General features: G+C 39.0%; 1 protein-coding gene across 2 annotated transcripts; it reads left to right on the top strand.

The window, feature by feature from the left end:
- Window positions 1-13,636: 13,636 nt before the first annotated feature.
- cxcl14 (chemokine (C-X-C motif) ligand 14) lies at window positions 13,637-23,917 on the top strand. Of its 2 annotated transcripts, XR_015851410.1 has the most exons (5): window positions 13,637-13,860; window positions 16,084-16,189; window positions 20,729-20,842; window positions 22,041-22,474; window positions 23,821-23,917. XR_015851410.1 is itself a non-coding variant. In XM_088344575.1 (4 exons), exons 1-4 carry the CDS (start codon window positions 13,797-13,799, stop codon window positions 22,054-22,056), a joined length of 300 nt encoding a protein of 99 aa, XP_088200701.1. In that variant the 5' UTR covers window positions 13,637-13,796; the 3' UTR covers window positions 22,057-22,641. The 2 variants fall into 2 exon arrangements, 1 of the variants encoding a protein (XP_088200701.1); XM_088344575.1 differs by lacking the exon at window positions 23,821-23,917 and having other exon boundaries at window positions 22,041-22,641.
- The last annotated feature ends 1,136 nt before the right edge of the window (window positions 23,918-25,053 follow it).

The following is a 25,053-nucleotide window of genomic DNA, read 5'->3' as shown; positions in this document are numbered from 1 at the left end:
TGACAAACAGAAGTCTCACGTGTCAGACTTTGATGTACTTGTCTGCGGCACAGGAAAACAAAGATGCTGGGTGACATCGTAGGCTCAAAGGACATGTGGTTAATTAGTGCCTCTAGTTACTCATAAATAATAAAAGACTGCAACTCCGGAAGCAAATGTTAACAATATGGAAATGGGTACCATACAATCTGCGAGCGGAGGGCCTAGGACGCAGCCATAGAGAAGAATCGTCTGCGCCCACCCGGAGGGGGGGACCGGAGCTACACTGTGGGGGTCCCGGCAGAGGATGCTGTTTGGGAGGGTGGGATGTCAGAGCTATGCCCTTGCACAATAGTATTGCCCTTTACACGTTGGTTAACATTGATGTTGAAAATGTCAGGAAAAAATGTTAAAACGTCATATTGTCACGTCATATTGTTAGATATAACAAAATTGTGAATATGCTTGTTTGATGTTGAGATTGTCGTGTTTGTTTGCTGCTGTTGGTGTCGGTGGATTTGTTCAGAGCAAAAAACAATCGATTTTGGACTGGACGGATCTATTGAAACTGACAAAGATGTTATATAACGAAATTGTGAATATGCTTGATTGCTGTTAAGATTGTCGAGAAGGGTTGTTAAAACTTCACATTGTTTGTTTGCTGTTATTAGTGTAATCCTGTGCAGTCCTTTGAGACATTTTTGTGATTAAGGGCTATATAAATAAATTTGACTTGACTTGACTTGAATAAATTTGTTCAAACCAAAAAATACACTAAAGCAGTGTTTTTCAATCAGTGTGCCAGGGCACACTAGCATGCTGTGAGACCCGATCTTGCGTGCCTGTGTGTACTTCCCACCCATGACCAGTTAAGTAACTAATAACATCCTTCAATGTCAGTAGATAAAAGCAGTTTACTATTCTTTTAATAGACTTCATTCATAACAAACACTTTTTCTTAGCCCCAAAAAGAACTTACATTTTGGGTGCGCTATACTCCATGTTTTACGGAAGCAAATTACTTTATTTGAGCTATGATTGATCAGTCCAAAAATATCATTGACCACCTTGGCAAAAGGATTTGAATCCAAATGGCAGTGGTGAGAGCGCTACTTCGTAACCACTAGGGTTATAGAAGACATTGGAAAAGGCTTAGCTTGAGAACTTAAACTAAAACTTAAACGTAAACACAGTACCAAGATAACATTTACCATGTAATTATTGAATGTCATCTATAACCCTTGTGGTCTTTTGTCTGAAAATCAGTGCTCTCACACCGCTTTCCAGATTTGAATTCTATTCTAGACACAATGTTAGTGACCTACAATGCTTTGTTTGAGCTGAGAAAAAGTGAAAACAATATTTAACACCGATTTTTCATCATAAAGGAGGGGTGCTCATTATACACGGGTGTACTTTATACAAGAACAAATACAGTACAAATTATATGTAATTGCAGACAGGGAAGTATATCAAGTTGTCACGGTTGCCATGGTGCCCAATTGGCCCCGCCCGTGTGGCGCCAGCTGCGGCTCATTAACAGATTGGCTTTCCGTCTTTTTAAGCTCAGTGCTCTCTCTCTTACTTTGTCAGTCCGTCAATAAACTTCTGCCCTGCAAGACGTGGGTTTCCACACGGTCCTGTCCCTGTTGATATTTCCTGTACAGTATTGTTTATTTTGTCCTGTTTTATATCGGTTTTCCATTTAGTTTCTGCCAATTTTTGTCCTATTTATTATTTTCTCCAGTTTTCTTCCCTGTCTAGTTTGTCCGGTTTATTTTCGATATACTGATTCATTATCTATCCTGTCTGTCCTGTCCTGTCCGGTATCGACCCTATCTGTCCGATATCAACTCGGGCAATTGGAATCAATCTCGTCGGTCTCTGGCTTCCTGTCTTTCAACGCCAGACCTCTGCTTAACATGCATGACTCCCCATTTCCCGTAAAATAAAAAGCTTGTGCGAGAACTTCACGCATTTGGGTCCTGATCCAGTTCTGGTTCTTGACACAAGTAATGTTTTAGTGTATTGTAGATGTTTAACATTGCATGGCAATAAAATAAAACAAATCAAATAAAGCATTATTATTTATTTTACAAATAAAAGAAAGACTATTTTGTTCCACTCAGAGATTATTTTTGCTCTTTTTAAGTATTATTTCTCGAGAACAACTAGTTTGAACAAAATAAATCTTTGAAAATCAGGTTTAAATACAGTAAAATCCCAGATTCAAAATGAAAATGATCATCCAAAATCATTAACCTTTATTACCTCCTGATAGATAGTATTCTATTACGAAAAAAGAGTCCATGCAACTTGAAAATACTATAACTCATTCTATTGTTTGGGGTTGAAGTGTGCGCCAAATCCGAATGCTGGGTCTCAAAATTGCCCTCTGCCATGAGGCAAGAGAATTGCGTGCCTCACTCTAGATCCGCAGATGCTCAGTAGATTAAAACCTTAAGCACTAATTGTATTAGTAATATTCATAATATGATGTGAAAATTTAGCAATTTTGAAAAAAAAAATCAGAATATTGTAGTTTGAGAATGAACTTTATGACAGAATTAATACAACCCTTTTATCACGGTTGCCATGGCGCCCAATTGGCCCCGCCCGTGTGGCGCCAGCTGCGGCTCGTTGACAGATTGCCTTTCCATGTATTTAAGTTCAGTGCTCTCACTCTTCGTTTGTCAGTCTGTCAACGATCCTCTTCCCCGCAGACGTGGGTTTTGACGCGGTCCTGTTCCTGTTGGTATTTCCTCTCCCGGGATTTTTCCCGTTTAATTTGTCCTGTTTAATATCGGTTTGCAGTTTCATTCCCGTCTATTTTTGTCCTGTTTAATTTCGATATCCTGTTTCATTATCAATTCTCTCCGTCCCGTCCTGTCCGGTATCGACCCCATCTGTCCGATATCTGCATATTATCCATTAGGCTCGGTTTTATCTGACATTAACAACTTGCAATAATCCAGCATCTTTGTAATCATTATTGTATGTATTTAAAGATTGTGTGATTTAACAAAAATCTAAGATTGTCACTCTTAACTTCACATTTGTTCGCTTCTCTGATCCGATTTTTCTGTCCCCTCAATTGATGCGTGTGAATAATGCAGCTGTGAGGTCACGTTTCTACATTGTCCTACATTAGTGTGTGTCACATGACCAATAGCGTGCCGCAAAGCTGTACGTGTGAGTATGGATATATAGTGGAAGTTATCCAATGTATGACTCCAGATGTGTTTTCTCTCATCTTCTCAGGGTGCGTTCAAAAAGATATGCCACACAAGGTTAAGTGTATTTATCTGCCATTATAAGGAGCAATCCAGACAGATTTTAATGGTTTGTTTCATGCTCTAAGTGGGTCTTCTTGTGTAATACTTCTTTTTTGCCTTACACATAAACACATTTTATCACTCAACACCACACCCTGACGTTTTGTACTCGTGTTTTGTGAGTGAGATTGAGCAACAGGGTGCATGTCAGGACAGCTCCTGGTTTGTTTCAGGCCTTTTTTCTCCTTTTTATATGCAAAGAGGAAACAAATGTCTCACTCGCTCCTGCATCTGTTCCTCGACGTTCTCCGTCTGTCTTGGCAAAAGAAATGAAAGATTGAAAAAAAAGTGTTTCCTCTTATTAAACGTGTGGATTGTAGTCATTTGTCGACTTTTAAGGCGACTACAGCTGCAGAAGGGTATATGAAGATGGAAAGTACTGTATAACCACTCTGACATCCAACATCATTATCCCTACTGATTGAAGCGGTAATAGACATGTCAGAGTCTGTGATAAACATGTCACAGTGTCATAAAATTAATAAAATCGGAAATAAAACATCAATGTTATTGAATTTGGCCAAGGCTGACCGGAAGAGAGGCATTAGGGTTGCCAAGGTGGCCTATGCAAGGAAGAAGTGATACAGAGAAGTTAGTGGCAGACAAGAGCGAGGCCGGACAGAACAGATGGGATCGATACAGGACACAGGGGTAGATACCGGACGGGATAGGCGGGATCGATATCAGATACTGGATGCTGGAGCAAGACACCGGACAGAAGGAGAAAGACAGGATCAATACCGGATACTGGAGGCTGGAGCAAGACACCGGACAGGACAAGACAGACGGGGTCGATACCGGATACTGGAGATTGGTGCAAGATACCGGACAGGACGAGACAGGCAGAATCGATATCGGATGCTTGAGACTGGAGCAAGATACCGGGCAGGAGGAGACAGACGAGATCAATATCGGATAATGGAGACTGGACCAACATACCGGACAGGAGAAGACAGACGGGATGGATACCGGATACAGGAGACGGTAGCAAGATACCGTACAAGACGAGACAGACGGGGTCGAGCAGCAGCTGGCGCCAAATGGGCAACTGTGACATTTCCAACCTGGATTACGGTTATTAGCTTCATGCATTTGTAATTCTGACTGTGCCTCACCAGGCGCGAACCTCACCTCATGTCACTGCTTTCGGGTCAACCCAAACACATGGGTAAAGCCCCTGCACCCTACATTACTTCGTAAGAAAAAAGTGTATCAAGGTTTACATGCTGCTCAAATCAAATTTAGTACGTTTTTTTTTTTTTTGTCACACTTCTCAATAAAAAAAAACAGACTCAAAACAGCAGGACACAGTACTGCTTCACCACTCTGGGACTATTCCAGTGGTGCGAGTACAGTATGTGATCCAAAAAGCTTACATAAGAGCACAAAGATGCGATTTAGCTGTCTCAATGTCCGCAATACGATTCGCATGGGCTACTAAATCTATCATCAAAGAAACTTTCTGCGTGTCAAATTCTTCTGGCGCTGCAGGCTCCCGAAATGCTTTGATCGGATGATTGTGGACTTTTAGTAATACGGTTTTGCGTCAGCTCCTATTGTATGCTTTTTGAAAGACGAGATTGCAAGATAAATGTGATGTGTTTTACCATAAGTTAAAAGCTCTTCTCATCTTAGTGCGTTTGGGGAAGTGTGAAATTGTCCTCATGAAAGCATTTAGCGATATGGGATTAAAAAAATAATAATAACAATTTAAGTTCATTTGATTGATTTGACTTTGCCCACAAATTTCGTCGGACAGGCTATTTCGCATGTGTAAATCTCTTGGCCCATGAGCTGATTGTTACCCACCATATCCTTATTTTTGTGGCCTGTGAGACAATGCCCAGACAAGTACAAGAGAGAAATTAGTGTCAGAAAATGACTTGCCGTTTTAAATATGTCCACAGGATGTCGCAAAAACCAGCTGCCACTTCCTGACTACTATTAATCAACCAGAGAACATCGAGGTAATGTCACGAAGCGGAGCGGAAAACAGGAAATAAGGACCCATTCGCGTAGACGTACTCACAATTTATTGGGGGAGGATGAGGAGGGTGCGCACACTGGATCCAGGGATCGATGGTCGCGGAGTGGATTAGAAATCCAAACAAAAGAAAAGTTGTCAAAAACAAACAAACGGATCAGACCAAAGACAAAACAGGATCAATCGCAGGCAAACCTACAGACTAGGCATTTCTCAGAGCCAACCAGAACTTGCAGAAATCTCACAGAAGGTTCACAGAAATCTCACAGATTTAACAAAGTTTAACAAACGCTCATGCAAAAGCACAGTTAGAAGGAACGCGTTTAAGTACTCCAAAAAGCAATCAGTCAATGCGCCTCAGTGTCCATGGGCGGGGCCAATTGGGCACCGCGGCAACCGCGCCAGAATCCACCGCCACCCGGCCGGGACCGACTGGGCGCCATGGCAACCGAGCTTGACATGACAGGTAACCCATTCTGGAATTATTGTACCTAAAATAAAAGCCACAGACACACTTTTTAAGGAAATACAAACAAATAATAATAAATAGCACGTTGGTTTAAGCTTTTGCTCCTTTCTATTATAGATACGAGATCTAAAAAAAAATATTTATATTCAGGTAAAACCTTTCCAATAAAAATCAAAAGCAGAAATATTTATAAATCATTAAATCAATCATTTAAATTAGTGTTTATATGCTATGTTTGTCACTTCCCGGTCTGCAGAAGTTTCACCAAGTTATAGAAACCGTATTCGAAAATAATTTAACTGTTGTTTTGCTTTTTATGATTTTTTTTGACAAATGCTCATTTGATTAACACTACAAGAGATTAAATCTTTGCGAAGGTGAAAAAGTATTATGCCAATTACTTACTGGACCCCCGCCATAAGAGTGTTTTTTCTGTCATGTGGCCCCCAGGCTGAACTAGTTTGACACCCATGGCCTAGGTCTACACAGTAATATTTTAATGTAATGAAGCCATGTTTGATCAGGTAAGGGCGGAGTGGCCTTTAGGAAATGGGCATTCCTATTACAGCTGTAAAATTGCATGTTTTTCTTTCTTTTTGATCAAAGGGGCAAGGATTTTGTATAAAAGAGAATGTATACCTGCTTTCAGAAAAATCTTTCCTCTTAATTGCCTCTGCTCTGGACGGATGGACACTTTTTGTATTACTTTTTTCACATTGTAGATAAAAAACTCCCTCTGCTGTATTGTCCTCCAGGCACCACATAGTAACACGACAGCTGGCTTTGGGCGTGCACACACAAATACACACATACACAAGACTACAAATTATTCTCCAAACACACACAAATGTTATCTGATGTGATTTTGACTGCACTGGCGGATGCTCCATGGCCATCTTGAGTGATCAGTTGTGTCAACACCCACACACAAAACTGATAGAGAAGGCCAGTAAAAGGTGGGGTCTGAGGGTCCAAGGTGGAAGGGTTCAGGATTTTTTCTCAGGGCTATATCTTACATGTAGCATTATATATTACAGTGAATGCTTTGAGGTAGTCGTAAACAAATGCATAAACTTAATTAATGGTGCAAAAGGTAAGTATGAAGGGTATAATGGGAAAAATATAAATAAATAATGTTTGTTTCAACGATGTCAGTACATGAAATATTGTATCATTTATTGTAGCGTATATATCTTAGTAGGTAATAATGGATACAGTTCATTCAGATATTACCGGTATGCAAATGCTCTGGTGGGCCAGTAAGGAAAGCAAATTCTTCTCTGCTGACCCTGTCATGATTACTAACTCAGATCACTTGGAGCAATCATGTGGCGCCTGGGTGGGCGCCTTCTGATTGGCTGGCACTCCTCTCTTAAGCGCCCTGCGCCCAGAGAGAAGTGTCAGAGCGTACATTCTTGTGCCTTTGTGTGTTTCTCCCGATATCCTGTTCGTTTAAAACTCTGCTTACCCGATTCTGTCTGCCTCCGATCCGACCTGTTTCCGTCCCACGTTTTGATCTCTTCTCCAGCCCCGGTAAACACGACCTGCCTGATTTCCGCACTAAGATCGACCACTCTATCCGAAGTTATCTCCCCGGCGCCGCTGCTGACGTCTGACGGCCATCACGTCTCCAGCAAGCCCTGAACGCTTCCTTAATAAAAAGACTAAAACGAATGCTCTGGGGTCCACTGGTCTGGTCTGGTTTCGTGATGGACCCAACATAATAGCACATCTTTATCATAATTACAATCAGTGTTGGGCACGTTACTTTAAAAAAGTAACTAGTTAAAGTTACTGACTACAGTACTTCTTTAAATAGTAACTGAGTTAATGATGGATTTACTCTATAGTAAAAGTAACTGGTTACGAGGAAAAATACCTATTTACGTTTCTTTGAAAAAGTTGTTATATATCAAAAAGTTTGACATTTTCTTAGCAGTATTTGAGTCCATTAAATAGAGAACAACAGAGAAGTACATGTAGTTGTGTTAAAGAACCTGTCTTGAGCTCTATCTCAACTGGTAACCAGCACCAATCACCTCCCTGCTCTGTCATTGCACCCTGATCTGTCTGATCTGTTCCACCTGTCTGTTCTCTTTTACCACCAATTGTTCTGAATTCCCTGCCAATCAAGCTCTGTATTTAAAGCCCTGCCTTACAGCCTACCTTGGTCAGATCGTCTGCAAAGCCTACACCCGGATCCTCTTTGTGTGCGCTCCTGTCTCTGAACCTGGGCCTGTTTGATCCTTCTGATTCTCTTCTGCCCCGGTCTTCCAGACTCGTGTTTTACCTTCTCCAAGACCTGCCACACCAACCTTGTTGCTCGGCTTCCTCTTCGTTCCATCTTTCAAGCCATCTTCCTTAAAGGTAGTCCCAAATTTCCACCTCAAGATTTCTCTTCACTCCAAGACCCTCTATCCCGTTTCCCCCATCCCAAAATAAACGTTCTTAACGTGACGCAATTGTGGTCCTTGTCTGTCTTATCCGTGACAGAACCTTGCAATATACACCAGCACCAGATTTACTAAAGCAAACATTGAACAATATAATAGAATAACAATTAGCATGTATATAAATCTACACAGAAACATACTTGAACACACCCAATAGTGTACATAAATATGCATAAAATTGTGCGTAAACACACTCAAAAATGTACGTAAACACACAAAATGTACGTAAAGACACAAAACGTATGTAAAGCCACACAAAAACATGGGCAACCATGCAGAAAAAAGTTCGTAGCGCACCGCTTTGACGGTCAGTAACGGTAACAGTTTTGTAACTGTGGAAACAATAATTATTTAGATTACTCTGTTACTAAAAAAATAACACCATTAGGTAACAACGTTATTTATAATGGCGTTATTCTCATCACTGATTATAAAAACATAACAGTTCTCTTCTTGTTATATTATATCAATTTTTTCAGCGCTTCTTCTTGTGAAGTAGTTTTAGGTCAGCAATTGTATCCAAACGAAAATGTGGTTTCATAAACGGTAGTATAATTACATCAGAAGAGAAATCAAGACATGTTCTAACTTCATGTGATGATTTGAACACTATGGAAATTTCCTTATAAACATGCTACAGGTCCCTTTCGGTATACAGTATTATGATTCATTGTCTATCCGCTGGAGTTCTACTTAATGTTCAAGAAATGATGACAAACAACTTCATTTAGTCTGTAAACATGAAAACCACCAATGACTACAACAGAAAAAGACAAATTCACACATCTGTGTTGCAATCAGGCCCTATTCTCCAAAGTATAGTTCGCCGTGCAGATGTACAAATACCCTGACGTTGTTGTCTCGGAATGTAGGGATTACACCAAATTGAAGGCAATGAATTCTTTCATTTGGCTTTTGCACAGTAGTGAAAGGCAACAATATAAGCTTTTGTTCATTGTCTTCAACTAACTTTGTGGTAGTCACCATTTTCATCCGTTTTCTGCACCGCTCATCCTCACTAGTGCCGCGGGGGTGCTGGAGCCCATCCCAACCATCTTTGGGCAAGGGGACACCCAGAACTGGTTGCCAGCCAGTCACAGGGCACAAAGAGACCGACAACCATTTATGTGCTCACTCATACTTAGAGACAATTTGGAGGCATCAACAGACCTGACAAGTATGTTTTTGGAATGTCGGCAGAAACTGGAGTGCCCAGAAGAAACCCATGCAACTTGTGCACAAGGAGGCTTTTAGCTGGCTTCAAACCCTGGACCTCCTCACAAAACAACTCAATCGTCACCCCATCATTTCACCATTATCAGTGGTCACATAATCTGACCTAGAGAATTTGGAGTCCGACTGAAAATGGCGCAGCTAAAACAGTACCTGGTAAATGGGTTGACAGATCAGTAGGCATTCTGCAGCCACTCACGCTAATAGACAAACTTGCCACACTAAAGGCATCAAAAGAAGTGTGCAGGACTGCGAGGCCCAACGACCGCAACTATTGTAACTAGCTAACAAGTGACAAAAACATTTGGTATGATGTTGAGTTTTATTTTTAATCTCTTAGGGCCCGGTCACACAGCCTTTCACGGGCGTATCGAGGCTGAATCACGGCCACAAATTTCTGCCCGTGAAGCAGACGCTGTTGGACGCTTTGAGATCGCGATACAGACGAGATACAGCCGTGCTTTACACGTGGCAAGAAATTCACACGCGGTTGGCCGCGCGAAAAAGTTTTGCGCTGCTCAAAACTTTAGACCACGGGTAACCGCGGGCGGCACACGTGGTACACACGAGGTAAGACACGGTACAGACGCGGAACGACGTGCTACGGCCGCGGCCAGGGCGTGGTTACACGCGGGTAGGACGCAAAATTTTAGCAAGTAATCGCGGGTGGAGCACGGCCATTGCACGTTTGTTCTGCGCCTGTATCGCGGTGTTATCACGTGAATTAGCGTGTGTAACGCGTGTGACGGTCAAAGGCCTTTCTCCGCGTATATACAGCGCGATTTGCCGAGCACACATCAGTTGTGCTCGAGACGTCAAGGGGTGAACATGGATCCCCGTCACCGTAGCAGACATGGGGACTTGAGACTTAGTGACTTGGACTCGAGTCGACTCGAGTCGCTGTTTTTATGACTTGTGACTTGACTTGGACTTGGCAATCTAAGACTCGGGACTTGACTTGTGACTTGACTTGCCCAAGAAAAAAATACTTGGGACTTACTTGGGACTTGAAGGTGAAGACTTGAGACTTACTTGAGACTTGCACATGTGTGACTTGGTCCCATGTCTGCACCGTAGTGACCTCGTCTTAATCCATTTTTATTTCTTGACATTTCTTTTCGTTTCATAACAAGATAATAAAATGAAAATGAAAAACTATTACAATAATAACATATTGGCTTCTTCTTCGGTGCCATAGCTTGAAATCTTTATCTTCACGGGACTGTGTCTTGAGCGGTTATGATTTCTACAGCCCGGCTCGGCAGCTTTTATACCCGTGGTCCACACGCGGAAATGACGTGGAACTGACGCGATGAGGAAGCGGAACAGTCGCCGGCGTCTGTTTTGCGGGGATACCACGGATGAACAGCGGGTTGGCCAATTTTGCGCATTTTCTACCGCGGGCAACCATGGGCAAAAAAAAATCGCAAAATTTTACCCGCGATACAGACGCAAAAGGCTGTGTGACCGGGCCCTTATGAACAGTTGGTTGGTTTCCAGTATCTCCAGGTGAACATGTATTTGCCTGAAATTGGGACGTCAAGACACTCAATGGGATCTTTGTTCACCTCCACTACTTCCTGAACTCTATACTGTTGGAAAAACTGATTACACCAGGTGCGCCATTTCTTAGTACCCATGACAGCAATGTTTAGAAACACCTGGATTCATTGGTTTGTCCTTTAATGAAAGACAGGAAGGAATGGAGCTGTGTACTAAAAAGAAAAATAGGGGAAAAGATAGCAGAAAATAGAAAATTGAGAAAAAGAAAGAAAAAAGAAAAGAAAGAAAAAAATGAATAAAATAGGAAAATTTTTTTTTTTTTTAATCATTTTTTTGCTTTATTTTTCATTTTTCTTGAGTTTAACCTTTTTTCTTTTTTTCTCATTTATTTTTCCTTTTTTCTCGATATGTCAATTTTTATTTATTTCTTTTTTCTTTTCAAGTTATTTACTTATTTGTTTTCTTTTCAAAAGTGATAAAGTGCAATTTTGGTCACTTTGAGTCTCTGTAATTTGTCTTCATGCATTGTGCTTTTAGCACTCGCTTTCAGTGGCACGACAGAATACAGCAACATCTAGTAGAAAAATAATTCACACTCTTTAATTTTTATGTTAAGACACAAATTATTATCCCGGGGACAGCTATTGGCCACCAATATGATAGTTTGAGACCCCTGTTGTAGATCATTTCTATGAAAATTTCTGATTTATGGAATAAAAGCAAACAAAATGCTGTCTGGACGCTACAGTACATGGTGAGTTATATCACGTGTAAAACTGCATTCACTTCAACTTTTGACTCTCTCAACTTTTTGATGAATGAATTTGTCACGTCGGGCGCGGTTGCCATGGTGCCCGGTCGGTCCCAGCTGGGTGGTGCTTCTGTCACGCCGTGCGCGGTTGCCCTGGCGCCCAGTCGGTCCCAGCCGGGTGGCGCTGGATTCTGGCACGGTTGCCGCGGCGCCCATTTGGCCCCGCCCATGAACACTGGCTGGGATGCATTTGACTGATTGCTTCTTGGAGTACTTAAAGGCGTTCCTTTGAACTTTGCGTTCCTGCAGCGTTTGTTATACTTGTTAAACTTTGGTGAGACTTCTGAGAGATTTCTGCAAGTTCTGTTTAATTCTGAGAAATGTCTAGTCTGTAAATCTGCCTGCGTTGGATCCTGTTTGTTTTTTTGGTCTGATCCGTTTGTTTTTGACAACTTTTCTTTTGTTTGGATCCCATATCAATAAAAATATGCCACCTGAATTTCATCTCCCTCCCTTAATTATTTAATAGTGTTAAAGTGCTTTTGTAAAAATGTCACAAAATACTGCAAACGAGGATACCATTGCATTTACCTGTCATGATTACTGATTCGGGGCACCTGCGGCTGCCCTGGTGGCGCCAACAGCTCTGTTCGACTCCCTGTTACCCGCGACCGATCGTTGCGAACCTTCAGCTCCCTCTAAGGCAAGCCTTCCGAACCTGACTCCCAGTTTTTTGACTCCCGTACGTATCTTCGACCTGTTTCCTGCGCACCGGTAACCCGACCTGCTTTTCCCTCTTCGACACGGCTATCGCTCGCCAGAGAAGTGCCACGTCCGCGTCCCGAGCGACCTGCTCCCCACAATCAACGATCACTGGATCGTGGGTGCCAGCTTACGTCTCCTTTCTCAATAAAACTAAGAAACTAATGCAATTGGGTTCCAGTCTCCGTTCCTGGTGCCTGACATTACCTTGAGTGCAGACAGCGCTGGCCAAAGGAGAAAGAGTGCACTTGCCCTGTGTATAACTCCGCCCATTTCTACCATACACCCAATCAAATTGCTCTAGGTGCTTTACTAGAGCTTTTAGGTAAAACTTTGTTTTGGATTTAAGCTTGTTCTGTGGCTATTCATCATAAAGTGTGTCAACAATAAACATATAATGATTAATGAGCTTCCATATAAAGCATTATTTAGCGATTTACATCCACAACGGGGTCTGTTGTTGTGACACCATGACTGTAAACTGTAGTTTAGAATTGTGTCCCATAAAGACTGGATTGAACCCTTTGTATTTCATTCTTGTCTTGTTTTCGCACGTGCGATGAATGACTCCACATGTAAAATACACCAAATAATTGCATGCATCAAACAATTGTGCAAGATCTCATTTATACCCGAGCCCTATTTACTCATGAATAGAGCCATACTGCATACGGCTCGTAAGCCATATATTGCCTGCGAGCCATAGGTACCCGACCCCTGATTTAAAGGATTATTAAGCGATTTACTGCCACAACGGGGTCTTTTGGTGTAACCTCGACTGTAAGCACTAGTTAAAACTGTGTCCTTTATATACTTGAACAAACCCATAGACTTTTAGTGTCATCTCGGTTTAGCATGAAAGGCAATCAGCTCAGCATCATGCAATTTACCAAATTTTGCACAAGTTCTATTTTTTAGCCGAGCCATATGTACTCATGAAAAGAGCCGTAAATGGCTCGCGAGCCATAGGTTACCGACCCCTTCTCTAGGTAGTAAATAGCTAAGCTAATACGTGTTATGCAAGTTTGTTTTTCTTCCGTCTGCGTTTTATCTTTTTCCATGAAACGAGCTCAGCGTCCTCCTCAGCTCTCATCCGACTGCTGATTGGCCGTCTGGTGGTGCATATTAATGAGCAGAGGGAGGCAGCGGAAGGCTTTTAAAAGCAGCAGTCAAGCAGGCGCTGGGGTGAAAACCAGCTTTTGCGTCGACCTCCTCCATCACTTCCGTACCATCCACTCCGAGTGTCGACTTTCATCACTTTTGACTTCCTTTTTTTTTACTTTTCTTGCAGTTTTTGGATTTTGTAATTTTGAACAAAGTTCAAGACATGCTGCGGTGCAAGTTAGCGTTCATTTTTCTGCTGGTAGTCTTTTGTGTCCTGAGTGCGGGAGGTAAATGAAACGTTTTTGTGGTTTGCTTCATAAAGAGATGATGCTGTTTTGATGTTTTCAAAGAAATGGAGGATGTGTTTTTGTCAACTTCTTGTATGGGAAAGATTTCAAAACACAAAAGTGAACTGATTTAATTAAAAAGGCATGGTGCGGGGATGTATAGAAAGTGGAACTCAGGGGGCAGGAAATTAAATTACGTTTGTTTAACAGACGTGGGAAAGAGCAGACAAAGCTCATGGTTGCACAGGACGCCTGTTGTTCTCAATTTTAGGGGGGAGACAAGATTACTTGTAGGAAAAAAAATGATTTTATAAACAATAGCTCGGTGTTGCCCCCCAGACCAGATATAAGTTAGATAAGAGTCAGCAAATCTGACATGTGCAGATACTCAAACTGCACTTTGTTTTAAATGATCTTGTCATCAAAAAATTTCCCGCAAAAGTTGTAGTTTTCACCTTGCAGGTAATTTGAAACATTGTAGTGGTAATTAAAAATAGTCACAAAATATAGAATAGTTATTTTGTTTCCGAGTTCTGTGGTTTGCTAGTAACTGACTACAATCGTGTTGTGCAATATTTGAAGCAGTTTCGCATTCTATGAGCAAAGAAAATAATTGAAATTTAAAAAACAGCACATTTCTTTCGAAAGTTCAGAATGTTTTGATGCAATTTTCTTATTTGACTCTGTGTCTTCTGATTTATCCATTTATTTATTTATTTTATGATTTCTGGAGATTTTAAACACATTTTTCGATGTATACTGTATATCAAAATGCATCTACAAGTATTCAATTAAAATGTACTAAAATTGATAATATACAGTATCGATATATCATACATATTTTATATGAACATTATTACTTTGTGAGTAGTTATTTCTCATTTTTAACTCATTTTTTATGGGATATTTTTATTTGAGCTCGAAGTATTACATACGTTGACACTGCAATTTTGAAATGTCATTGATTCATATCTATTTAAGAATACAGTTTTCTTTTCATGGCCCAATAATGTTTTAAATAATTAAAGTGTAAGGTATTTGCATACAAAAGAGTTATTTTGAATAAGTTAATGGCTTTTATTGTCATTATACAAAGGGATAAAATGTTAAGATATATATTTTCTTTAATGTAACAACAAAGACACAAACACACACACACTATATTTATATCTCATCTCATCTCATTAGCCGTACTGCTTATCCCCATTAGGGTCGCGGGGGGGCTGGAGCCCATCCCAGCCATCTCCGGGCAGTGGGCAGGGGACACCCTGAACTGGTAGCCAGCCAATCGCAGGGCACATGGACGGGGACAGACAACTCACTCGCTCATTCACACCTAGGGACAATTTGGACCGGCCAATTCACCTGAAATGCATGTTTTTATATATATATATATATATATATATATATATATATATATATATATATATATATATATATATATATAGAGAGAGAGAGAGAGAGAGAGAGAGAGAGAGAGAGAGAGAGAGAGAGAGAGAAAGAGAGGGAGAGAGAGAGAGTGAGAGAGAGGGAGAGATTGGAGAGAGAGAGAGAGTATACAGTATATAAAATTGGTGCTAATGGTGGTAGTTCCCCATGACAAAACATTCAAAGCAATATTCTTTTAGCAGAAAAACACCGGTAACCTAATATCAAAAACTAAATGGACCTATTTGGCTTTGCTTTTGTCGTCATGTGATGTTTCTATTACGACCATGAGGCATGTGACAGCTTTATTTGTACACCGCTGATAGATTTTGGCAACCTTGGCAATAACACCTTCACCTATGACCTAACAGACAAAGAAATATTTCTTTTATTAGGCACTAACAACGTAGCCAATGAACAAGGGGTGATGCCTTCTTAAAGCAGAAGGATGTCTAAGATTTAAAACTTGATTATCTCTGTGCATCTATGTAAAGTATATTAAATAAACTGCAAATGCATACCAGCTATATATATTTTTAGATACAGCAGTCATATTTTGAGTTTTTGACTCATGTTATGATTTTTTTAAACTTAATTTATGATTATGAATCAATGGATTTTCAAAACACATTTTGAAATAACAACCAGTCCCCTGCCCACTGCCAGAGGACAGCTGAGATGGGCTCCAGAGACCCTACTGAGGATAAACGGTGCAGATAATGGATGGATGGATTTTGAAATGAAAATAACATGACACAATGGGAAGATTAAGTTTCTGTTTCTCTTTGTATATAGCCTATAAGTGCCGTTGCACCAGGAAGGGACCGAAGATCCGCTACAAGGATGTGCAGAAGCTGGAGCTCAAACCAAAACACCCCTTCTGCCAGGAAAAGATGATATTGTAAGAACCACTGGGGTGTGTTATTTCAGCTTCTCAGGGGCCAGTTACTTAAGGAGCTCTTGGCTTCTCTCTCCAGGTCAATTGCGGTATTGCATTAAAGGTCTCGATTCAATTCAAATTAAATTTGGTTTCTCTAGTTTAGACCAGGGGTCACCAAACGTCTCCCTTTTTTAATGAGGGCAAGGGTCGGTTTGTAACAGAAAAAGTGTGACGATTGCAGTAATGCCTAAATGTAAAACCTGTATTGTTTTTTTAGCCTTCTAGATTCTTTACAGAACAAAAATCACAAAACATTTAACAACAATGTTTTAGAATAAAAAATAACCAAATAAACCCTGTGGGTTCTTCACAGATAAAAAAAAAAACTCCATGGAACATGAACTTTGTGTTTTGCTGTGCTAAATGGTAAATGGTCTGCATTTATATAGCGCACACGCACACACTCATACACCAATGGGGAATCAGCCATGCCTACCTGCTTACTGGGGGCTTTAGGGATTCAGTGTCTTGCCCAAGGACACTTCGACATATAGCATGGAGGAGTCGGGAATCAAACCTGCGACCTCTTGATCCCAAGACGAGCACTTTACCTCCTGAGCTAATGCCGCTAATGCCGCCTCCTGTGCTGTTTACAGTCTCGACTTAGCTTTGTTGTCACTGTACCACCGAGGGTATAGATGACTTACGAAAAGGCAGTAGATTTGATCTCATTAGCACACTATTTTTAGTCACGTTATCACAGATGATTGTTAATTTTCTTCTGCATTTCACTTCTTTCAATGATAATAACCTATCATTGGTATTGTCATTGTAACATGTGAAATTCACAAAAAATGAACAAAACAAAAAAATTATTTTTATTAAACAAGCACTTACGAGGACTTTAGGATTAATGATGACTTCATTACATTCAAAAGTCAAGTCATATTTATTTGTTTATCCCTTAATGACAAAAAGTGTTAAAGGACTGCACAGGCCACAATTACACTATTCCTCTGAACCCAGCATGCAGGCAAGGAAAAACTCAAAAAACACAGTTTGAGAAAAATAGAACCCTTGAGAAAATTTAACAGATGGTTTCACATATTTTAAGACACACATAAATGGTGTTTTATACTCACTACCAACTATCTACACTAACTTGTTGTGTAGATTACTGCGGCGATATATCAACTTGGTGGCTTGCCTGATTAGAATGTGACACGGGGCAGCCGCTTTACTGGTGCCCAGTGAAAAACGAATGTCTCTGTGGGTTTTCTGTACAAGTGAAAAAAGAGCGAAAGGAGGAGGTAGGGGTGGCTGAGGGGAGGTAGAACGGGAAAGAATGCGAGTGTTTGTTGATTTTGTAGTCGTTTGGCTCGCAGGCCTCATTTGACCATTTGGGTTGACGCGCTGCTCAATGGCACCCATCAGACACTTAATCATCCCTCTTTGGTCTATATTACATCTTTAAACCTTAAACAAGACATTATTAAATTTTGGCTCTTCATTCCAAAATCAAATGCCTTATATCGGAGTTAATTCCTACTTTAATGTAAAACTAAATATCAGATAAGATTAATTAAAAAAAAACGACTTAAATACATGCATGCTAACCTTTTGACATTAAAAAGCAGGAGATGTCATTGTGCACCCTAGTTTTATGCATAAAACACAATCCACGTCCATTACGTTAACTTAAACAAACAACATGTGCCTGTTTAAAATCAGAAGTGGTAAACTTTTACCAAAACGGCAATCTCATGTGTTCATTAGAGCGGTTTATTCATGCAGAAAGACTTAGTAGTGCTTTAAAGTAAGCAGCTGTGTTGTTTAAATTTGAAAAAACTGTAGATTTCATCTTTTAAAGTAGTAAGCGTTTTCAAAGGGCGAAAAATGATAGTCGAACGCATGAAGCGGTAGTGTTGGCAGGTATATAACATATATTAGAAGAATCAAACACATGCGATAAAAGTAGGATTAGCAGTATGCTAGTTATAAAGTCTAGTTATAACTGAACATAAATGGTACAGCTGCACAGGCAAACGGAAAATATTTAAGCGCTCACGGAATAAATGGTGTAGGTTCAGGCAGTAAGTCATCAGTCATCTGTGCTAGCATTTGATTCCTACAATTTTGGTAGATAAACTTGGACAATTACCTTGAATAGACAACTTATAAAGCAATGTTCCCTTGACAGTGGTTATGTCGCCAAACTTTTTTCGGTTTTACATTAAAAAAAATCAATCCAGAAAGAATTTTGTTAAAATAAGCTAAATAATAGTTGAATTGAGCAAAACTCATATTTTCCACTTAATTTATTTAATCTGTTTTTTTTGTAGTGAAACCTCAAATGTCATCTTTAGGCAAATTTAGTTACCAGAACACAAATAATGATTCCTAATCAAGACGCTTTGATGTGACCAAGCTTTTATTTTAGGCTACACTATAACCTGCCCTAGAATTTAGACTGGAGCCAAGAATTACATTTTGAATGTTTTCTACAGGTGGAATGCTTGAAACCTTTTCAAATAAAGTAAAAAAGAAAGCCTTGGTTTAGAAATGTTGATCAGGAACTGGTGTGGGCCACAGCTCATACTTGATACTCACACTGAGTATTTCCAACCTTACAAAGCACCCTACCAGTTTTGGCATTTTAAAAGCATACTGTTTCAAACACACACATTATAAAACGTATGATATTACTCTTCTTTCTTGGCTTGCTTCCTTTAGGTATTTACAGTATGTTGATTTTGTGTTTGTGTGTAGTGAAACGTTTTTTTCAATTGTCCATTACAATCTTGCCTAATGAAAGGATGTGAAATGCATACACAATGCATAGTATGTTATATTCCTTAAGAGTCCAAGTAATGCATGTAAAAATGTCTGTTCTCATGATTTGGATAAAAATAAAGTCTATTTGTCTTCAAATCAACTCATTTAACATTCATAGTGGTTGGATAAAGAGGCCCTGGGCATGCTGGGTGTTTTTTTCCCCACATTTCTTTCTCCTTTGAGCCTGAATGTGCCGCATGCCAGGCAGGAGCCCGTGAGCCAAACCTGACTTGTTCCTGAGGTTTACATTGTCGAGCGTTGTTATATAAAGCAATAAGCAAGTTTCCTGTCGTCCAAAAAGCTGCCATTTCTCACTTTGCGAACAAAAGAATGAATGTTCTCATGCTTCTCTGTGTGGAAAAGTGTTTTGTGCAATTCAAAGAAACACAATGGCACTTTCACCAAGTAGCTAATTATAAGGGTGTTGTTTTGCATGTCCGGTATATTATCAATTTCATGCACTGCAATTTGATTAGAGATTTTGTAATTATGACCTATACAAATAAATATGACTTGAGTTGACTTGACTTGACATTCTATGCACAGCTGTACAATGAATAGGAAAGTTTGCAGTCAAATATACTATAAGTAACAAGATACAATTTTTTTTTAAGAATAACATACCAGTGGCTAGCTTAGTCCCCATGTCATAGTTTGGGCACCACAGCACGATGTTGTGCCATTTACAGGGATGACAACAGATAAAGCTTTAAATATTCCTCTTTAATCAGAGTTAAAGCGGCAGATTTAAAAGCTGTTACTCAAGAGTTATGACTGAAGAGTTTAAATCGCGGCTTTAAGGCCATAACTTAAAGTGACACTGTGTATTATTTTGCGCCTCTTACTGGTTAAAAACACAGAATTTATTTTAAAACAAATGGATACATTGTTTCATTTAATAAGCAGAAATACATAAACTATCATGCAAACGTGCAGCTCCTACCTGCACGTTTGCATGAAAAGGGGGAAGGTTTAGAGAGTGACTATATACATATTGCCACAGTTTTTTTTAATGTAGCTTGAAAATGTTGAAAGTAAGAAAATGTTTTCTTCAAATACATTACAAACACCAACCGAAACCCTAGAAAATATGAAAAAGTAAGAGTTTATCCAAGAACGTATGAGAAATACTCGTACTTGAACACGCAGCATTAGGGAGCTTGACAGAGGCTGCAATGATGACATAAACCAAAGGACCCGAATTCTGTTGGAGCCAGTAACCATTATGGTCGTAGGGGCACCATTTTCTGTAGTATGTCTTGGGCAAGTACAGCCTGGTAGCACCTATCCCTTTCCAAGCCAGCAAATGTTTGAACCTGATCTTTAACTGGAAACCTTTTGCATGTTAGGGGAATGTGCTAACCACCACACTGCTGAAACACCCAAATCCTGTAGAGCAACTTTAAAGAATAGTCAAGTCAAGTCAGATTTATTTGTATGGACCTTAATCACAAAATGTCTCAAAGGTCTGCACAGGTTACAATTACGCCATCCCCTGATATTAAACCAACATGCGGGCAAGGAAAAACTCAAAATCTCAGCACGAGAAGAATAAGAAACCTTGAGAAGGGGCCTCAAAAATATAATTATTTTGACATTTACAGCCTTAAAGAAAAAATCTACTTTGAACAGTCAAAATGTATGTTTTTTACATTAAATAACTCCTTAACAAAATACATTTTGCATTTTAGTGAATCCTTTGTTGTTTTTTTTCCCCTGCTGCAGCGTGACTATGGAAAATGTGGCTCGCTTTAAGGGCCAGGAGTACTGTCTGCACCCTAAACTGCAAAGCACCAAGAACCTTGTCAAGTGGTTTCACATCTGGAAGGACAAGCACAGGTGAAGTCTTTTTTTCCAAATCTGACCCAACTATCTGATTATAAAATTCAATAGTACCCTCTACAGGTATTTATACGTACAGCATAACAGACATTTTATAGAATATATTCAAAACTAGCTTTAACTTTCAATTACATTTACAAGGTTGTCCAATTTCATCATCAATTGCCCTCTAGTGGCCGTCTATCAATCAGGAATTAGAAATTGAGAAAGCCTTTATTATTTGTTGCTGTATTATGGAAATTTATGTTGGAGTTTGAATGTATTTCTATAAATTTCTCAGTCGTTTTTATAGAGGCAAATAAATTGTATACCCCAGTTACATCAGTACTTGAGATTGGTATCAATTTAGTTTATATTAGTCACTGTAACCTTTTCCAAGCAGTAAAGGGTTTTAAAATAGTATAGAATTGATGTTTTATAACACGATTTACTTTTTACCTAATAACAAATATAAAGAAAACTTGATATCAAAGTGAATCATTCAAACACAGTTAAAATCCCTGTGTGTTTAATCTTTTCACAGTTTATTCATTATGAAACAGTTTCTCAGATTTCACAAATTAAAAAAAAGTGTTTTAAACAATATTAAGGTTAAAGGCAGGGTCCTCTATTTGAGGTGTCCTTAAAGAGTTGAAAAATATTTTCTCCATAAAGGATGTGTTAATAATGCCCAACTGAGTTCAAATAGCCCTTATCATTTGTTCTCCACTGTGCCTATCTGCTTTAACTATAATTTTAGCAAAGCTGTTTAGGGCAGAACACATTATATAGGAGGAATGAAGAGGGGTTGGGGGTGGACAGATACTTCAAGCGCGTCCATGCTCGTCCACGCGGTTTATATTTTGTTTCTATTTGTCAGTGTAGCTTTAAAAATGGTTAAAGTAAGTAAAGGCCAATTTCAAATACAGTCCAAACACCAACTTAAATCCCAAGAAAGATGAAAGAAGAAGAGTTTATTCAAGTGTGTCTAAGAAATACACTTACTTTCATACGCAACATAAGGAGCTTGACAAAATCTTCAAAGATGACACAAGCTAGGAGAGGGCAGGAGTGGGTACGAAACTTCCAAATTCCATAGAGTTCCTTTAAAATTATTCTTCGAAAGCATGTCTTTTAAAAAATGGGAATTATAACATGTGGAGTCCTGCAGAAAGACCAATATATTCAATGCAAACTTTCTCTGTCTTCCCCACAGGGTTTACGAAGCTTAGAGGCTCAACACTTCATTTTTGCAAGAAGAAGACAGCTCTTCTAAAAAGCATAGATAATATAAAACAGAAACCACCAGGACTGTTTATGATGTCGCAAATATCTGCAGTACATCCTTCTCCTCCTCTGTGGAAGCCATCAAGAGATCAACTTAATCTTAATCGTATTAATTCTTAATGATACTTTATTTTGCCACACAAATATATCTGCAAAAATATGAACATCATGCATTACTCTTTTTTGTATGCATGCAAAAGGCATTTTGGAAAAATTGTTGTGACTGTACTGTAAGATAGCGAAGCATTTTAGTTGTTTTGGTATTTAATTTGAATATTTTGGGGGGCTTGTGTGGGTGTTTGGGTAAACCAATGGATTGTGAAACATTCCTGTAAGTGTGTGCGTGCGTGCGTGTGTGTGTGTGTGTGTGTGTGTGTGTGTGTGTGTGTGTGTGTGTGTGTGTGTGTGTGTGTGTGTGTGTGTGTGTGTGTGTGTGTGTGTGTGTGTGTGTGTGTGTGTGTGTGTGTGTGTGTGTGTGTGTGTGTGTGTGTATAAATAATTCATCGAAGCAATAAAATCTCCAAAAATCATCCGTATCATATTTAATGTGCATATTTTACATTAAGGCCCACTTGTTATGCATTCACACTAGGAACAAAAATAATTTTTACACGTAATCGGTTTGTCCAGCAGATGTCACTGTAGTCCACTAGATTTGGAACTCGTCATTGTTACAATAGAAAACTCGAGGCAATTCCAGAATATTCTCTGATAATCTCCACACCCTACAATTTTACCAGAGTAAATGGAAAGTGATGTTGCATTTAATATGATTCCAAAAATGATGATCTATTTGGCAATAATTAAAGCTAAAAAATACAGTATACTTTGGTAAAGGAAAAGTTATAATACATATCCCATTGCATTTCAATAGATTACGTCAAGCAATTTCGGGTTACAACAAATAATTAAACAATCAAATGCTTTAAAATGCACTAGTGTATTCAAATATATTTTTGAAAGGAATTTATATTCATCAAAAAAATGTAATCATCCCCAAAAAACGTTCCACATGGCATTTCAAAAGAAATATTGAATTGAATGGAATTGTCTTTATTGTCATTGATCTCATCGTTATGAGACATTGTATGCAACGAGTTTAGACATGACATATATTTGTGTTTCTTTTTAAGGTTTCATATCAAATGCTTTTAATTACTTTTCACCAAATCGTTCTTTATCATATATAGATTTTATCGAACACTCTATTTTCACGCGGGGGAAAAATGTCTCCAGAATATTCAATAAACAAACATTCACACAATATTTTTTGTTTGAAATTGTGAGTGGCAAAATTTTACCAAAATGGACATTTGTGCACAAATACTTCAAAATGAAACAGTCGACCGTAGACTAAAATACTATATATACTATATCTCGAGTCGAGATTTTTCAGTGGTTGGTTTAAAAAAAATGTAAGAAGTGATAAGCGATAATCTTACTCATTTATGTCACATATAAACCGAAATAGTCACGCATGTTTCCGAGTGTCGGTCCCAAAGAGTGACGTCCCTGCCGTGTAAGTCCCTTTCCCCGTTTCGAAATGTTGCTCATAAAATCATACAACACATTTAAAGCACGTAAACATGGACTTATATTGTGACAAAAAAATAGTAGAGAATTTTGATTTTAAATTAATACAAATTTGTTACTAATATGCATTGCCCCGCCCTTTTTTCTCAAGGGGCGGGGCAAGAGTAGCTCTGTAGGGGTGTGTGTGTGTGTGTGTGTGTGTGTGTGTGTGTGTGTGTGTGTGTGTGTGTGTGTATAAATAATTCATCGAAGCAATAAAATCTCCAAAAATCATCCGTATCATATTTAATGTGCATATTTTACATTAAGGCCCACTTGTTATGCATTCACACTAGGAACAAAAATAATAAAAACACCCGCAAACCAAGTGCAGCAACTGTATTGAGTTGTGCAAGCAAAAACGAGTGCTAAAAAGCGCAAGGAAAAAAGAAAAACTACGGAGACCCAAAGTGACCAAACTACAATTTTTCTTCATATGCAAATATCTCGACCTATGAATATTTGAAAAATATGGATCTTTATAATATAGTTCATGTTTTTCTCATTAAAATAATATTGTTTTTTAAAGAATTAAGTCGTTGTTTTTTACCAGTGGGAGACAATAAATAATACAAACTGTCCCTTTAAAGCAATTGACAGTGCACACAATAGATAGGGGTGAGGGCCGATAGGTGTAATATGAATGCACATACAAAGTATTATCATTGTGACTATGTTTAGGTTGACTACACCTTAAGTGGTGTTATTAAGTAAAAAGTAAAACATCACAGAAACACTTCACATTAGGAATAAATCCCTTCCACAACATTCCTGGAACGTATTCATAATTTGGGAAATTAAGTCCTTTCCACCTGCAAAGGCTGTAAATGCTTTAAAAGATGGGTGAGTTTGAATTGGTTAGTTGGGTGGCAGTACTGTATCTCTTAACCAGGGTCGTAGAGGCACCATTTCCTGCGGTGTGTCTTGGGCAAGTACAGCCATTAAAATATTTGATGTGCGTCATGATTTTGCATGATAACGTAATAAACAAAAGTGCTTCAAATCAAATGATCCTTTGCAATTTGTCATTGTAATGCGTTCTTGAAAAGAATACCAAAATAATAGAATAAACGATCATTCAAATAAATGATTTTACACGTAATCGGTTTGTCCAGCAGATGTCACTGTAGTCCACTAGATTTGGAACTCGTCATTGTTACAATAGAAAACTCGAGGCAATTCCAGAATATTCTCTGATAATCTCCACACCCTACAATTTTACCAGAGTAAATGGAAAGTGATGTTGCATTTAATATGATTCCAAAAATGATGATCTATTTGGCAATAATTAAAGCTAAAAAATACAGTATACTTTGGTAAAGGAAAAGTTATAATACATATCCCATTGCATTTCAATAGATTACGTCAAG

This window comes from Urocampus carinirostris, chromosome 9, assembly GCF_059441175.1.
Source record: "Urocampus carinirostris isolate Australia breed hairy pipefish chromosome 9, RoL_Ucar_1.0, whole genome shotgun sequence".
In the NCBI taxonomy this organism is placed as follows: Eukaryota; Metazoa; Chordata; class Actinopteri; order Syngnathiformes; family Syngnathidae; genus Urocampus; species Urocampus carinirostris.
Note: the sequence above shows the minus strand (reverse complement) of the source record. Positions and strands in the feature narration are given on the sequence as shown.

What these genes read in the sequence shown, in the direction of transcription:
- cxcl14 (XM_088344575.1), top strand. Translation starts at nt 13,797, where the DNA reads ATGCTGCGGTGCAAGTTAGCGTTCATTTTTCTGCTGGTAGTCTTTTGT. An exon ending in TTGTGTCCTGAGTGCGGGAG is followed by an intron (nt 13,861 to 16,083) that starts GTAAATGAAACG and finishes CTTTGTATATAG; the next exon opens with CCTATAAGTGCCGTTGCACC. An exon ending in TGCCAGGAAAAGATGATATT is followed by an intron (nt 16,190 to 20,728) that starts GTAAGAACCACT and finishes CCCCTGCTGCAG; the next exon opens with CGTGACTATGGAAAATGTGG.